The sequence below is a fragment of the Lithobates pipiens genome, unplaced genomic scaffold (genome assembly GCF_037356315.1).
Source record: "Lithobates pipiens isolate NorthernLeopardFrog02 unplaced genomic scaffold, aLitPip1_a1.2 Scaffold_19, whole genome shotgun sequence".
Taxonomy (NCBI): Eukaryota; Metazoa; Chordata; class Amphibia; order Anura; family Ranidae; genus Lithobates; species Lithobates pipiens.
Genome location: NW_027507764.1, coordinates 179,473,576 through 179,491,866, shown reverse-complemented (window position 1 = coordinate 179,491,866; position 18,291 = coordinate 179,473,576). Strand labels below are relative to the sequence as shown.

The 18,291-nt window shown below is 44.7% G+C and overlaps 1 protein-coding gene across 1 annotated transcript in view; it reads right to left on the bottom strand.

Moving 5' to 3' along the window:
* The window catches only part of LOC143996459 (prostatic acid phosphatase-like), a 162,345-nt gene that overhangs the window by 57,890 nt on the left and 86,164 nt on the right, over positions 1 to 18,291 (bottom strand). The window contains exons 5-7 of the mRNA XM_077491513.1: positions 15,675 to 15,773; positions 4,858 to 4,965; positions 2,766 to 2,898 (exon numbers count right to left, since the gene is read on the bottom strand). Of these exons, the coding sequence (XP_077347639.1) occupies positions 2,766 to 2,898; positions 4,858 to 4,965; positions 15,675 to 15,773 (340 nt within the window). The remainder of the gene's footprint in view (positions 1 to 2,765; positions 2,899 to 4,857; positions 4,966 to 15,674; positions 15,774 to 18,291) is intronic.

Sequence of the window (18,291 nt, the reverse complement as noted above, 5' to 3'; positions counted from 1 at the left end):
TACTGACCACTAATATGAGGGAGGGGGTTAATAATACTGACCCCTGTGCTAGGAGTTATTAATGTATCCACTGATGTCAATGCTGGGAGTTATTAATGCATCCCCTAATACCTGTGTTGGGGGTAATTAATGTATCCACAGATACTAATGCCCTGTACACACGGTTGGATATTCCGATGACAAAATCTATCAGAGTTTTTCAGACGGACTTTGGCCCAAACTTGTCTTGCATACACACGGTCGCACAAAGTTGTCGGAAAATCCGATCATTCAGAACAAGGTGACGTACAATACGTACGACAAGACTATAGAGAGCTTTTGTCTCGTAATTTATTCTGAGCATACGTACTTTGTGCGTCGGAATTGTCTACACGATCGGATTTTAAACGAACGGATTTTGTTGTCTGAAAATTTTAGATCCAGATCTCAAACTCTGTGTGTTGGAAATTCCGACGGAAAAAGTCAGATGGAGCCCACACACGATCGGAATTTCTGACAACACTGTCTGATCATACATTTTCCGCTGGAAAGTCAGGCGGAAAATACAGGGCATTATTCTGGGGGTTATTAATATAGCCTCTGATACCTGTGTCGGGGTTATTATTGCATCTACTAACACCAATGCTGGGGGTTATTAATGTGTTCATTAGGGTTGCATCGATACCACTTTTTGTGTCACTAGTTTTTTGTTTGTTTTTTAATCTTTTTTACAATTTGTATTTTATTTTTTGTTACTATTTTTGCAATGCTTTCATTTGGGGGGGGGGGGGGTGGACAGTGTCAGTGTTTTTTTTATTTAATTTTTTTTTGTATTTTTACAATTTTACTTTTAAATATTTATTGAGTACAATTTTTCCTTTTTTTTAAATCAACCCTGTTGGGTCTCCCCTTTGAGACAGAGAAAGGGAGTAAGGACACAGATTCCCCAGTCCCTTTCTCTGTAGCCTCAGCTGCACTAAAGATGAATGGACAGGAGACAGAGGCTCCTCTCCATTCATAAACTCAGACATTGTAAACAAAGTGTACAATGCCAAGTTATGAATGGACAGAATCAGTGATCACTGACTCTGTGCATTCAGAAAAGGAAGGAGCCAGTAAATGACAGATTGTACACGTTTGGCGTGATTTTGGGACCATTCACATTTATACAGCGATCAGTGCAATTAAAAATGCATTAATTACTGTGTAAATGTGACTGGCAGTGAAGGGGTTAACAACTAGGTGGCGCTGTAGGGGTTAAGTGTGTCCTAGGGAGTGATTCTAACTGTGGGGGGGGGCTGTGTGTGACACAACACTGGTCACCTCTCCCGATTACAGGGAGAGCTGATCAATGACAGTGTCACTAGGCAGAACAGGGAAATGCTTCTTAACATTAGCATCTCTGCATTCTTCCTCTCCGTGAGACGATCGCGGGTATCCCCACGGACATTGAGTCCATGGGACCCGCGATTACGCTCACGAAGCTTCAAGCAGGCGTGCGCACACCAGCAACACGCCTGCAACGTACGGGTACATGAATCTGCCTGTACGTGCCCTTCTGCCACAGTATATCTACGTGAGACGGCCGGGAAGAGGTTAAACTAGCAAATTTCTAATGGTGTACATGGTTTTCGTTCAGGAAATTACATTCACTCCAAAATCAAATTTTAACCCCTTGATGCCAACCTCACACAAATATGTGGCCCCCACAACATTAAGCTTTTTTCCATGGGGCCGCATATTTGAGTATCTCCATTTGTGCTGGGAGTGCACTGCTCGGTGTGCTCCCAGCACAGAGAGCAGGGTCTCATCAAGAGCCCCGAGCCCAGTAACGATCGGGACCCGGAACTCCCTGGGTCACCTAATCACTGTGATAGCCTCTGATTGGCTACAGCAGAGATCAGTCATTGTGAAGCCCATCCCCATGTTTTTGCTTTCCTTGCAAAGAGAGAAAAAAATAGTGTGTGCAAAAAAAAAAAAAAATTAAATAATACAAAAAAAAAATACCTAGATCAAGATTTGATCTAGGTCAGTACCAGGGTTAGTGTTTGGGTCAAGGTCAGGTCAGTATATATTTTGGACAGGATTTTTTTTTTTTTTTTTAATTAGTGCCAGTGTCAGTAAGTGTCAGTGTGTTTTAGGTAGGATAAAAGAAGGAAAATGGTTTCTGGGCTGTACTTCGGGTACAAACAACAACTAACATACACCTATGTGGTATCGCTGTGATCATCAGGCACAGGAAAATGTATTATGGGTTGTTGTTTGGTGGAAAGTTATGACAGTAGCAATAAGTATACAGCTAAATTAAAATTTACTATTTTAGGCCAGTTTTCCCTTAAAAATAAAAAAATAAACCTCGGGAGGTATCCATTACCATTTACCACCAAATGAAAGCCCAATTTGTCCTGGTATAATCCACCTGGATTCACAAAGTAGTTGTGGTGATATGTACAGTTTTACTAACATGTCAAAGTTGTAATATTGTGCTTAGGCATTTGATTTGTCAAGATTTGTTTGACCCTTAGGCATGAAGGGGTTAAAAACTATTTTTTTAGGTACTTTCAAATGACATTCCTCTAGTCATTGGAGGTACTTTCATACAAAGGAATTTTCATAGAATATTTTTACAAATGTTTGTCTGAAGCCATAGACAACTGGGAAACAAAGATAGAATGACAAACTCCATATTTCTTAAAACACATTTCTTTTAATAAAAAATGCCAGCTTTCACTGTTGCCCTAGTCATCAACTCAATACCTATTTATAAAATCAGCAGGTTCATTTACCTCCCATCAGTTTAGACTTTTCAGGTTGTTTGTATATGCCAAAGTAAGCCGCCATGGATATTTCCGCCAGGCGACGAAGATTTTCCTGTACAGTATCTGTTGCCCAATTAGGCAAAGCAAAATTGTGAACTTTCTGAAATAAATATGTAAGATGTTTTAAAGCAGAACTTTACCCATAACACTTTGATAACAATAATGTTCTTTAACAAAAGAACATACATTCCACATTATTAATTATGCTGCCAAAATGACTGTGCTCTGTAAATTGCCTCCAGTACCCAGTTTTCGAGAGGTAGGTTCAACCATCTCAGTCAATTGGGCTCTCCTGCACTACACATATTGACAGGAAAAAGAAGCAGAAGGATGACCTCATCAGTGTGCTGCTGCTCCTTTACTGTCCATTCAGCAAACTCGGGATGTGTTCTTGATCAAATACATTTGGTAAATGGAATTCCACACCAGGTCAAACAACTTCTGGATTTTTGTTTTAGCCACTTTCCTAGTTTTAGAGTAAAATAAATATGCGCAAAGAAACTAACATAACTTAAATTTTGGTATTGTTTATATGTTGTATCTAAACCCAAAAGCAAAAACTGAATATATTTTACTTTACAATTATTAAAGTGGAACTGAAACCCAAAAAATGTAAAGTGTAAACAGGCAGGCACCTTATTGCAGAAGAGACATGCAATGTCTCTTCTACAGTAAAATACACTTATCTGTCTGTTTGCAATCTCCTGCAGAATGTACACTAGCAGTGTGCCGGGATGATTATGATCCCCAGGCCTAATGCATGGGCACCCTTAGATTGTACCCAGGGGCCCCATGATAATCTTGCATTACATCATACTTGCCAACTGTCCCAGATTTGACAGGACAGTCATGATTTTTACTAAGCTGTCCCAGGATGGCCATGTCATTCAATCATGGATGGTGAATGGTAATTCCTCAAAAGGATAGTTCCTCAAAGTATTACACTCGGAAGTGTAAATCCAACACTCCTTATCTTTCGATCTGTGAAAATTGGCTCCCCCATAAACGAGCAACATAGAGGCAATATAGTGTAATACTGTCTTTAATAAAAAAGCACTTACATGCCAATGTAAAGTACAGCAGATAGCAGCACAGCTGGGGGATGAGGCAGATGCCGGTCCGTCATTCAGTATGTAAAACGGGAAGCACGGTGTGCGTCTCAGCTGGGAATGGAAGTGTAAACTCCTGTATCAAGCGTCCCAAGCCTCGTTTTCAATGCATTTCGTGCTCTAGCACACGTCATCAGGAAAAATTTACATTGGCATTTACATTGGCATGTAAGTGCTTTTCTATTAAAGACAGTATTAGTCATTAGGTGCTCTTTATAATTCTTACAGCACATCGATTACTTTTTCAGTTAAGCTGGCTTTACACTGCTACTGCATTTCCCCGAAAATAAGACCTACCCTAAAAATAAGACCTACTGCGATATTCGGGGAGGGCTGCAATATAAGCCCTACCCCGAAAAAAAAGGCATAATTTAAAGTGGTTGTAAACTTCTAGAATCCTCACTATTGCAGTGTTGTATAGTGTGGAAGGTGTGTGTTTCTGTGGTCTGGTTTAATCAGGCGCCTTTGTATAGTGCCAATCAGAGCTCAGCTGATCCTCAGCTGCTCTCCCATTCTCTTCTTCTGGCTGTCAGTCGGGGAACTCGGCCCCCCTCCCTGTGCAGTGCTTGGAGAGGGTCATGGAAGTGCCGCTCAGCTGATCTCCCACTGCTCTCCCCTTCTCTTCCCCTGGCTGCCAGCGGGGCATCTCATCCCCCCTTCTGCAATGCTGGGTATGGGGAAGACCATTTGGGGAAACATGTTAGTTTTCTTTTGTTCAGCCTGTTGGCTGAACAGATTACACAATCCACAAAAATTAGGTGAATGATGGAATCCCAACCCCGTAGCCGGGACATTGCATTCTGATCAAATTTTTTTTCCAACTAGGCCATTTGACAGAAGTTGATCATTTGAGTGGGGGGGCTGCCACACACTGATCAAATTTGACAGGTCCCTGCTAAACCGGATGAATATCGATCAATGTAAGGCCAGAACAATGTACTTTTATTTACCTCACAAAATAGTGCATCGTAGATTGTCCACCAATTGTAGGGTCCTTTTGGTCCATTTAATTGTTCATATGTGTAGCCAGTTTCATTTTGTAAAGTGTTGAGAAACTCCTGTATCAAAAATAACAGCAGTAGAATTATGTCTGTTATTCAGCTGCTCATCTAATCCACTTTGTTTTTGTAGTTTTGAACTCTCTCAGGTTATTATTGCTGTCAGGAGATTTCACCTCACTTCCTGTCTCTGTGACGACTTAGTGACCAAGCTAGGAAGATTTAAAAGCTAATAATGGTTCTGGCCTTCCCAGCATTAATAAAAAGGACCTTTTTATTGTTGTTTGTGTCCCTGCTGAGTGTCCTGCGACAGTGACAACAAAAGATAAGGAGAGATCACCCAAATGGGGCAAAAAGAAATTAAAACTGACAATGGGTCTAACCCTTCCCTACTGGATTCAAAGCAATACATAAACATTTGTCTTGAAATGCCCTTGGAAATCCAATTATTATACAATGTACTAATATTAGAGGTATAGAGATACACTTATTCTTGCTATTAAGAGTTCCCAAATGAAAAAATAAGCGATTGATACCAGCGGCAGGAGCTTTTTTCTTTTTTTTTGCGGGACGGTGGTGGCAGCGGGCATCATGGCGATGGATCTACACTGGGGGACATTTAAAAAAAAAAAAAAAAGTGTTCCACTGTGCACAGGCCTTAATGACTGGATATGGTGATAATAGTTGTGCCGCTGCCTATTACATAAACCTATAAATAAGAATGAAACAGTCATTTTCATAAATAGTGAAGAAACATTTTTAAATATATGTGCACAAAATTAGCTGTTGGAGCAAAAAAATCTGTATATAAACAACACATAATGAATAAGTCCAAACAGAAATAAATCCAGAAAAAAGTAAGTCTGTATAAGTGCCATATGCCAGTGTAAAATTTGCTACCCATTCTCATGAGTAGGCCAGGGGCGGATCCAGAGTCTAATCTCGGGAGGGGCACTGCTATAAAATATGTTTTCTGGGGGGCAATTTATATGGGAAATGGCTGGTATTGGCGCTTCAATCATTACGGCACCATGGTTGTTATGGTGTCAGGATGATTGAAGCGCATTATTTCTATTAATACATTGTAATATAAAATTAAATGGTTCAACTCACCATATTGCAGAATCAGTGGGAGCCCTGAGGATGTCACTTGCCATGTCGCCTGCCACCAAATGTGGATTGTCACTTGTCACCAAATGCGGATTGTTACTTGCCACGTCACCTGCCACACATTGCGGATTGTCACTTGCCACGTAGCCTGCCACACATTGTAGATTGCCACTTGCCACGTCACCTGCCACACATTGCGGATTGTGACTTGCCACGTCACCTGCCACACATTGCGGATTGTCACTTGCCACGTCGCCTGCCACCAGATGCGGATTGCCACGTAGCCTGCCACACATTGCGGATTGCCACTTGCCACGTCACCTGCCACACATTGCGGATTGTCACTTGCCACGTAGCCTGCCACACATTGCGGATTGTCACTTGCCACGTCACCTGCCACACATTGCGGATTGCCACTTGCCACGTAGTCTGCCACACATTGCGGATTGTCACTTGCCACGTCACCTGCCACACATTGCGGATTGTCACTTGCCACGCCACCTGCCACACATTGCGGATTGTCACTTGCCACGTCACCTGCCACACATTGCGGATTGTCACTTGCCACGTCACCTGCCACACATTGCGGATTGTCACTTGCCACGTCACCTGCCACACATTGCGGATTGCCACTTGCCATGTAGTCTGCCACACATTGTGGATTGCCACTTGCCACGTAGTCTGCCACACATTGCGGATTGCCACTTGACACGTAGTCTGCCACACATTGCGGATTGCCACTTGCCACGTAGCCTGCCACACACTGCGGATTGTCACCTACTGGTGGTCTTTTGTTGGGTCCCAGAGTGAAGATAGGCAGCAGAGAGATGATGCAATCTCTCTGCTGCACACAGCTTCCTACACATTGAGGGTGGAACTGGAGGGATGCAGGGCAGTGAGAGATGATGTCATCTCCCTGCTCCCCTGCCTGCTGGCTTCCTGATTGGCCAGCAGCCCTCCTAAGCCGCCCAGCTGCCCCCCCCCTCACCCGTCCACTCAGCGCGGGTACCCGCGGAACCGGCCGCGCGGGTACCCGCGGAACCGACCGCGATTGGACCCGCGGAACCGGCCGCGGGTACCCTCGGAACCGGCCGCGATTGGACCCGCGGAACCGGCCCACGGGTACCCGCGGGCCGGTTCCGCGGGTCCAATCACGGCCGGTTCCGCGGGTACCGGCCGCGATTGGACCCGCGGAACCGGCCCGCGGGTACCCGCGGAACCGGCCGCGATTGGACCCGCGGAACCGGCCGTGCTGTCATTAGCTGGCGGTATTCTCGGAGGGGGCAATTGACCCGTTGCCCCCCCCCTGGATCCGCCCCTGGAGTAGGCAAGAGTGCTTAAAACAGATGTCATATCTCCTTTAACCGCTTGCAGACCAGCTCACACCAAAATACGTTGGCAGAATGGCACACCTAAGCAAACCGACGTACCTGTATGTCAGTCCGCAAAAGCAGGATAGCGGGCACACGCCGAAGGAGTGTGCCTACGGGTCCCACAAACCTGATGTCCATCGACAGCCTGCAATCACAGCAAGGAGAGGCAGAGACCTATTCTGCCAAGTAACATGACAGATCTACTGTTCCCTGTCATTGGGAACATCGATCTCTGTCATGTCAGTGGTAGCCCATCCCCCCTACAGTTAGAACACGCTGGGGGAACACACTTAACTCCTTGATCGCCCCCAGGGTTTAACCCCTAGTGGTGATTCTGCCACAGCTCTCTCCTCTACACCCTCCTCTTCTTCCTCTATGGTATCTTCTGCAGATTTGTCCTCTGAACCAGCGGTGCTCTGTAAGCGTTTAAGGGGCTACGCAAGCACTCAGGCAAAAAGATGGCTTGAGTTGGTCTGCTTAGGGGACAGGAGCCACACTGGGGCAGAGATTCTGTCAGCTCTGCAGGGTAAAGGGCTCAGAGGTGGTTGGCACCATGCCAGCTTCAGCCAGGAATGGTTGTATGCGACAGTGGCACCAACCTTCTCTCCGCTCTCTGACAGGGACACTTGACCCATGTTCCATGTTTGCCACACGTCCTGAATTTGCTGGTGCAGCAGTTCTTGAGCAGGTGCCCAGGCTTACAGGTTCTCCTGAGTTACGCCAGAAAAGTCTGTGTTCATTTACGCCGTTCAAAGAATGCCAGCACTCGGCTGGCTGACATTCAAAGGCAATGCAACCTGCCCACCAACCGCCTCATTTGTGACATGCCCACCAGGTGGAACTCAACGTTGGCAATGCTGCACACGCAACAGAGGGCTATCAATAACTACCTGTGTGAATATGGCACCAGGACAGAAGCTTGGCTTCTTTTTGCCATGCCAGTGGCTACTGATCAAGGATTCATGCACTGTCCTTTCACCATTTGAGGAGGCCACGAGGATGGTGAACAGCGACAATGCATGCATCAGTGATACTGTCTCTCTTGTCTTCCTGTTGGAGCACATGATTTGTGGAATAATGGACAGGGCACTTGAGGCAGAACAGGAGGAAGAGGAGGACTTTCTTACCTCTTAAGGCCCCCTTTATCCAGATAGTATTCCTGCAGGCCCGCCAAACACACAGGAAGAGGAGGAGGAGCATTGTGTCCGCATGGACGTGGAGGATAACACTCAGCAACAGTATTCAAGGGATGGTTTTCTTTTTTTCTCAGAAAAAGGATATTATTGATATACAAATTCTTACAAAAAAAATGAAAGTACCAAAGAGTTACAATCATGCAATACCGGTGAATCGTTAGACAAAACATGTAATGAGGTCCAGTAGTTGCTGCCGGCCAACTACATAGTAATTGTACAATAGTTATTAGTAGCAACCAGTCGTTCCCCTCCACTTCACATACCATCATATCAACAATGTCAACAGTTAATGCCCACTAACACATTTCCTAACCCAGCAATCTATCCATAACCAGATCCAGGGGGGATAGCCCTGGAGTATTCAACCATGAATCCCACAGCAAATTAAAATTTTCAGGGCGGTCCCTGTGCTGGTAAATGTACCTCTCCAATTGTAATGTAGCACCCATCTGATCTATCCATTCCCGCAGCACCGGGGGCTCACCAGTGGTGCAGGATGAGTTTACGAGTCTGAAAAAGCGATCTACCTATGGCTGTCTTCGTGCCATCCTCAATCGGGAGGCCATCCAAGATACCCAATATACACACTTTAGGGTCACTAGGGATCTTAACCATAAATACATCAGATATAGTTTTAGTGACCTCCGCCCAGTATCAATGTAATTTGGGGCACCACCACATCAGGTGAATCAAGTCCCCATGTTCCCTAGCACACCTGGTGCATGTGCCGCTGTCCCCAAAGCCCATCTTATGTAGCCTAGCTGGCGTGAGGTGAACCCTCCTGATTATGAATAGTTGTGACAGCCGCTGTGCCGTGTTCAGTGAACAACCTTGTATTGCCTGTAAGGCCTCCACCCACTGATCCTCCTCAAACACTCCAACATCTTTCTCCCATGCCGAAATCACCCCCGAAGGGAAGCCAGGTAAAAATGCAGTAAGTAACTTAGCGTACATACTAGATATAAAGCCCTTAAAACTTTGTACTTCCATCATGGAATGGAAAATCGGGGTCGGGGACACTACCCATGGATTATTCCCTGCCTGCGTTTTGACTGCATGTCTTAGCTGCAGGTAGTGAAAGTACATTGATTGAGGTAGACCAAATTTTTCCTGCAGCTCTGTAAAGGAGAGCAGCTTTCCAGCAGTAAAAATATGGACTAGGTGAGTGACTCTGTAGCGTCTCCATCGGTCCGCACAGGTCAAAATAACTAACTTCCCATAATAATGGTTGTTCCATATCGGACTATATTCCGTAAAGCCCTGTACATCCTGCAGTTGGCTAGTTTTGTTCCAAATTTTCTGAATTAGGGCATACGTGGGGAGGAGCCTGTTGGACTTGGTGAACATTAAGGCCTCCAGTCCAGTTACCACCTTATCAGTTCCCGTGTTATGTTTAAGAAGGGTCGTCGTGGGATCAACCGTGTCACTCCCCCTCTCTGCCTCCGTATTCATCAGCCTGGCATTGTGTTGAAGCTGAGAAGCTAAATAGTATAGCCAAGGGTTGGGAAGGGCAAGTCCACCTGCCTCTTTAGGTTTCTGCAGCTGTTCCAGTTTAATTCTAGGGGGCTTGTTCAGCCAAATAAAGGCTCTAATTACAGAGTTAATTATTCTAAAAAAACTTTAGAGGAATTACCATAGGTGCGTTGTGCAGGATATAAAGTAATTGAGGCATGAAGATCATTTTCGTGAGATTTACTCTGCCCACTAGGGACATTTTTAATTTTGCCCAGACTTTGGATTTATCCCTGATACGGCCTAATAAAGGGGAAAGATTTAGTGAGATGTACTCACCAGGCTGCGGTGTGACCCATATCCCAAGATATTTTAATTTAGTAGAAACCGGGATGTCTTGCACCGTGGGTCCCTGTGGGGTAGTGGAACCCAACATCATGATGTTCGATTTGGACCAATTGATTACCAGGCCGGAGAATACACCAAATGTTTTAACCACCCGAATGGCCTCACCCAGGGATCCCCCCGTATCTCCCAGCAGTAACATGGTATCATCAGCGTATAACATCAGTTTTTCATGCATCTGTCTGTATTTAAAGCGGGTTATTAGGGGGTTAGACCGCACCAATGCGGCTCTATGGCTAAGGCAAACAGTAAGGGAGACAGGGGGCACCCCTGTCTAGTCCCCCGGTCTAGCAAGAAAGGGGAGGATGTCCGACCTGTCTCTCTAATGACCGCCGATGGGGAGTTATACAAAAGTTGTATCCACGATAAGAACCCTGGTCCAAATCCAAATTTAGTAAGAGTTGCCCATAGGTACTGCCACTCTATGCTATCAAAAGCCTTGTGGGCGTCCAGGGATAGCAAAGCCCTGTCCCCCATGTTGTCTGCCGGGGTCTGCATATTAAGAAATAAGCGACGGAGATTAATGGCTGTGGACCTTTCTGGGATAAACCCAAACTGATCCGGATGAATAATGGATGATATCACCTTATGATATCGCCTCTAGCCGTCTCACCATCCTGTCCGCCTGTTCCCTCTGCTCGGATGTATTACGTTTAATGGAGTTGACCTCAGATATAAAAAGTGTCCCAGGCAATATTTAAATCAGGACGGTCTAAGTGGCTCTGCCAGTAGGCAGCTAAATCTGCTTCTATTTTTTCGTGAGAAGGGAAAAGATTTAACCAAAAGGCATTTAATTTCCATGGGGCTCTTGGCAGGTCAGAGGCCGGCCTAACCTTCAGGTGGGTCACCAGGGGAGAGTGATCCGAGACACTCCTAGTAAGGTACACCACCTTCTCCACATGCTGAAAGGCCGGGGCCGAGCACAGGCATAAATCAATCCTGGATAGGGACATATGTGTCTTAGAGAAACACGAGAATTGTTTTTCCATGGGATTCCTCTTTCTCCAGGGGTCTATCCACTCCACTGCCTCTATATATTTAGCTAAGACTGGTTTAGGTCTCGTATCCCCTCCCACCGGTGGAGGGTGTCTATCTAACCATGGATCTATGATGCCATTAAGATCCCCCACCAACACTAGGGGGGTCCCCGGGTTAGCCAATTGAAATGCCAGTAGTTCACGCAGCACCCCAAGAGCAAACGGTGGAGGTATATATACCGCTGCAAGAATAAATGTCAACCGTGACACTATGCAGAGTAAAAATACATATCTACCCTCTAGGTCAATGCGCGACTCATACAGCTGAAAATCCAGGGTACGATGCACCATTACACTCACTCCCCGTGAATATGAAGTGTGGGTAGAATGGTACTGCCATCCCACCCTTGCAAATCCCAGCCACGACACTGTGTCTGGTGTCCGGTGAGTTTCCTGCAATACACATATAGCTGGGAAATGTTTCCTAATAGATGCAAATACCATGGAGCGCTTGAGGGGGTCGCCCAGTCGGCTGCAGTGTCAAGTACTTCCTGCTTTCTGCGGAGGTAACGTCTTTGGTATGTGCGAGAAAAATTAACTTCTTAAACAGAACTCTTTGCAACTGGTGGGTGTAAACAAAAACCCATTGAGGTCGCTGCAGCAACAGGCATACAGGGACCAGTAGCTCCCAACTTGTTTTGTACTCCAAACGTCGTATCAGTCTCATAGGAAACATAGTATGTCTCCTTACCCCCCTCTGCTCATTTCCTGTCAAAAACAATGTGATGGTCTCCCGGCCGTGTGACCTTGTGGCCAGCTGGCCACCAAAAAAAAAAAAAATTGCAAGACCCCCTTACAAAAAGATAGCCATCCACCAGGGTGTTCAAGAGGTGGCGCCTCCGTGGGATCATGCCAGGCTCAGTCTGCCTCTTCCTCGTTGTGCCCTGCTTGTCGAAATTTATGCTCATTTCTGTCCAGCCACGCAAAGGCCTCTGCGGCTGATTCAAAGAATTGTGCTCTGTCTCCTGCTATCACCCAGAGTTTGGCCGGATACAGCATAGCATAATTTGCCCGAAGGCGTTGCAGCCTCTTCTTCACTTCCCCAAATTTGGCTCTGCGCCTCTGTACATCCGCCGAGAAATCGGGGTAAAAGGATATTCTTGCACCGTTATACAGTATGTTTCTCTTTTCCCTGGCCAGTCGCAGAATAATCTCCTTGTCCTTAAAGTGCAGGAGTTTAGCCAGCATGGTACAGGGTGGATGTCCCTGTGGAAGAGGTCTGGGTGGGACCCTATGTACTCTTTCAATAGAGTAAAAGGGAGTGAATGCCTCCATGCCAAATATCTCCAGCAGCCAGGTTTCAACAAATTCAGTGGGATCCCTGCCTTCAGCTTTTTCTGGTAGTCCCACAATGCGGACATTGCTCCTCCTCAAGCGGTTCTCAATGTCCTCATTTTTAAGGTTCGGTGGCTGTAACGGTTCTGGCCGTAATCTGTAGTCACCTGACAAGGGGGACCATTCTGTCTTCCACCTCACTGACACATCCCTCCACCGCCGTGGTGCGTTCTGTGATCTTTGTCATGTCTGATCAGACCCACCTCTTCTTCCAGCCCCCCAAAATGTTCCTGCAATGTCTGGACTGATGCTGTGCACTTCTGCACAGCTTTCAGAATGTCTGCCAGGGTGGGTTGTACAGTCTCCTCCCCTTCTTCCTCCACCGCAATCTCTGGGGAGGGGCACCCTGACTCCTGTCCCGGGCTCTGACCAGAGGATTCCCCTGTCTGTGGTATATGAAAGACGGCAGGAGTGGCATCAAGCTCCTCATCTGCCTGGGCTCCTGCTTTTCTGTTCAGCTTTTGAGCATAGTACACCATATCTTTCCCCTGTGCTCTGGGTGTTTTGGGCAGGGACTTACCCTGATCTTTTCTGTCCCCTCGTGCTCTCTGGCTCAGCACTGCGCCATTTTGGGAGTCCTGTGGCAGCAGCTCTTCTCCCTTCTGGTGTTTGCGGGTCATCATGCCGGTTCTGAGAGCGGCGATGCGTCCAGAGTGTGCCTGCTGTATTTCGGAAAACGTCGGCGGGCTTCACATGCCGCGCTCGGCCACGCCTCAAGGGATGGGTTTCAGTCCCCAGAAACCCAAGGAGTTGTATGTGGCTGGGAGGAGGTTTGTTACAGATCATGTGATCTTTAGTGACCCAGAGGACTCAGAATCGAATGCCTCTGCAAAACTTATGCTGCATGGCCTCCATGATTCTGCAAAGCCTGTGAAAGGACCCTAGGATTGGTAGTATCAACGAGAGGAATCATTACTGGCTGGCAACCCTTCTTGATCCATGTTACAAGGGTAAGGTTGCAGAACTCATCCTGCCTTTGCAGAGGGAGCAGAGGATGAAACATCTTCAGGAGGCTTTGAAGAAAGGTTTGTGCGATGGATTTCCAGACCCTGGGAGGTTACAATTTCCTGGTGCTGGACAACGTGTTGCTAAGGCTTTGTTCAGTCCGAGGAAGAGCAGTGGAGAAGTTGGTCAGCTGACCGATGCCTTTAGACAATTTTTAATTTCTCAGCGACAAGATCTGATTGGTTCAAACAACCATCACCAGCGTCTGCATTACATGGTGCAGGAATATCTAGGGGCACGAGCAGACTTAGAGACCTTTCCAACAGAGCATCCATTGGGTTACTGGGTCTTGAGGATGGACCACTGGCCAGAACCTTCTCAATATCCAATTGAGCTAGCAATTGTCTTGCATCCAGCTTCCTTTCTGAATGCACATTCAGTGCTACTGGAGGGTTTGTAATGGATCATAGAGTGCACCTGTCCACAGACTCTGTTGATAGGCTTACATTCATAGAAATTAATCAGTCTTGGATCAGCAGCTATCAAGCAACTGATGCTGATGTAACTGATTGATTTTTCTATGGATGTGGGATCCCTTGAAGACTGCCTATACTGAGTGACTATCCTATTCCTCCTCAATCTTGATGATGCTAGCTTCCACCAATATTTTTGGTGTAGGGCACCACCACCACTGCCTAAGGCCCAATTTTTCTGTCCCTGTTTAACAGGGGCATGTAATTACAATTAATAGTAATTAATTAATTAATAGTAATAGTAATTACAATTTTTGATCTAATATTTCACAGCAGGACATATTCCTATGCTCACCAAGAGTAACTGTGAGGGCTTACAGTGTTCTGGTACCATCAACACCTAAGGCCCAATTGTCTGTGGAGTATATAGGGCAGGCTGTATAGTATATATACTTCTGTTCAGAGTATATAGTGCCTGGGGGCCCCCCACACCATTTAAATAAAAATTAGGTGCGGGGTTCCCCTTAATATCCATACGAGACCCATAGGGCCTGGTAATGGACTGGGTGGGGAGACCCATGCCATTTTTCTCAATCATTTTCATCTATATTGCCGGGACCCGACAATACATTACAGAAGTTTTGAATGACTTTTTTTCCTTTAGAAATGTAATTTTGCTGTGGTATTGTTCTAAACATGGGAAAACTGTGCCACTTTACAGGAATACTATAGACACCCCTCAGGCATGATATTTAAAGGAATATTTCATTTTTATTGTTTCACTTTAAGCATTATTAAAACTTTTTCTTGCATTGATACATGTCCCCTGGGGCAGGACCCGTGTCCTCAAACACTTTTTATAGCAATAACTTGCATATACGCCTTTAAAATTATTAAATAAATAAACAAAATGTAATTTCTTGTCACATGAAAAGATATCATGAAATATTTACAAAAATGTAAGTTGTGTACTCACTTTTGTGAGATACTGTATATACTACATGCTATCTGGTCCTGTGAATGGAGCCCATTCTTTAAAATATAACACACATATACAATATAGAATTCAATAAGGCATGAGTCACTGGGATGAGTGACTGCTGATGAGTCTTTGAACTGGGTAAAAAACAGGACATTTCATCAAAGAAACAAACAGAGCCTAAAAAAAGTAAAAAAAATTACCCGAAGCTTTACTTGCAGGCTCAAAAGCATAAAGTGAACTTGATTAAACAAATTTAAAAATATATATATAGAAAAGGCATAATTTTCATTCTTGCCTGCATTCATCAGGTTTATGGGAATTAAAAACCATGTAAAATAGGACACGGGAGTGGCTACTGTCATGGTTATTTGAAGGAAACACAAACTTGGATTAAAACTACTACTAGTTTAGTAAAGCAGTCACATAATGTTTAATTTCTTACTAATGAAAGATAACCTTACCAAATAGGGCTTTCTAAGTTCATTAAAAATTTCCGTTGTGCCTGTTTCCTTTACAAGTTTGTCAAATTGTGGGCAGTTGTCTGTAGATATGTAAAGCATCTGAAATCAAGACAATAAAATCAGATTCTCTGCAACATTCAAGGAAAATATTTTTCAGAATGAGTTCAGGAAATCTCAAGAAAATCAGTTCCCACCAGCTATTTAGATTTGAAAACAATGTCTGGTAGGCCCAACATATTACACAGATATGTTGTCAAAAGGAAGACTATTTTCTGCCAAGCAGTATAATCAGATACAAATAAGCAGGTACTCCCACAATATGCATGTTGCAAAATGTTGTGTATTGAATGGATTTCTAGTTAACTTACTTAAGTAATTATAGACAATTTTTTTATAATAAGGTAATGATGTTCAATATGCTCATCACAGACATCCTTGTTTAACCGTTTTCCCGACCGGTGCACACCGATGTAGGTCGGCAGAATGGCACGACTGCGCAAATGGGTGTACCTGTACGTCCCTTTGAATTTGCCACCGCGCCATCGCGTGCGCTTTGCCAGGAGCTCCGTGAGTAGGATCACGGGTCTCGCCGACACCATGTCCACGGGGATACCTGTGATCGTCTCACGGAGAGGAAGAACGGGGAGATTCTAATGTAAACAAGCATCCCCCCGTTCTGCCTAGTGACACTGTCACTGATCATAGCTCCCTGTGACTGGGAGTTATGATCACTGATGTTTCACACATAGCCCATCCCCCCTACAGTTAGAATACATCCCTAGGACACGCTTAACCCCTACAGGGTCACCTAGTGTTAATCCCTTCACTGCCAGTCACGTTTACACAGTAATCAATGCAATTTTAATCACACTGATCGCTGTTTAAATGTGAATGGTCCCAAAATCGCGCCAAAATTGTCTGACGTATCCACCATAATGTCGCAATCAAAAACTATCCCCTATTTTGTAGATGCTATAACTTTGCGCAAACCAATCAATAAACGCTTATTGCGATTTTTATTTTATTTTACACATAACAAAAATGTGTAGAAGAATACGTATCAGCCTAAACCGAGGAAAAAAAATGTTATATATTTTTGGGGGATATTTATTATAGCAAAAAGCAAAAAAATATTGCTTTTTTTCACAATTGTCGCTCCTTTTTTTGTTTATAGTGCAAAAAATAAAAAACACAGAGGTGATCAAATACCACCAAAAGAAAGCTCTATTTATGGGAAAAAAAAGACGTCAATTTTGTTTGGGAGCCACGTTGCACGACCGCGCAATTGTCAGTTAAAATGAAGCAGTACCGAATCGCAAAAAGTGCTCTGGTCTTTGACCAGCAAAATGGTCCAGGTTTAAGTGGTTACATTTGTTGTGCCACTGCCTATAGCTAGGCAGAAGAAGCTGGTCCAAAGTGGTTTAGTGCCTTCACTTCCCAAGTGGCCACTTGCAGAGTGAATAGGAGGGCAGGGGGAAGAGCTGAGCCTACATATTTAAAGTTAAGAATCTCTGGACTATGGGCATAGGAGTAAGTTTATTGTTCTTCGCTACCTTTGGGTTGCTCTGGCACAGGTAATTCATTTATATATAGAAGTGGTCATAAAGTACACAGAAATACGTTAGACAGGAAAGAGATGCTTTATTGCACTCTATAATTATATTTATAACTCATTATATAATACAAAAGAATCTATGAAAATTTCCCAAACAAATGCATGGATTAATGCTTCATAAAAATGAACAGATTTGTCCTCAGAAACACAGACGACTTGAAATCACCCACACCATACACACATGAAAGGGCATAAACACCTCTGTTCTGATCAGTTCCGTCTTATGCCCTGTACACACGGTCGGACATTCCGGCCACAAAATCCATCGGATTGTTGCATACACACAGTCGAACAAAGTTGGCGGAAAATCCGGACGTTCGGAACGAGGTGACGTTAGTTGCGTAAAACAGGACTACGTAGAGGCTAGTAGCCAATAGCTTTGGTCTCGTAATTTAATCTGAGCATGCGTGGCACTTTGTCTGTCGGAATTCTCTACAAACGATCGGAAAAAGTCTGATCAGATTTTGTTGTCGGAAAATTTTAGATCCAGCTCTCAAACTTTTTCCGTCGGGATTTCCAACGGAAAAAGTCCGATAGAGCCCACACACGATCGGACATTCCGACAACATAATCCGATCGGACCTTTTCCGTCGGAAAGTCCAACTGTGTGTACAAAGCATAAGAATTTTGGGCAGATCTGAGCAGAAGCTCAATGTTTGTTTATGAGCGAGTGGGTGTACAGTAAATGGGAGTTGGAATAAATGGTAATTGGTCTGGGTTACTTTAGGTTCAGGCTGGAGGGCTCTGCAGGTCAGGCCTCTGGTTGATATTTCTGTATTAAAAAGAATAAAAGGATCATTTCAAGGTCATCGTAGCCCTACCTTCCAAGAGCAATATGCTATTTACATATGTTTTATTATAAGACACTGGGAGGCGGTTTCCAGGCGATTTAGCGATAAAAATAGCGCTAGTAAAGTGCCTGAAAAAAGCCTCAGCTGCAATATCAGTGTGAAAGCCTGAGTGCTTTCACACAGGGGTGCTACGCTGGCAGGATGTAAAAAA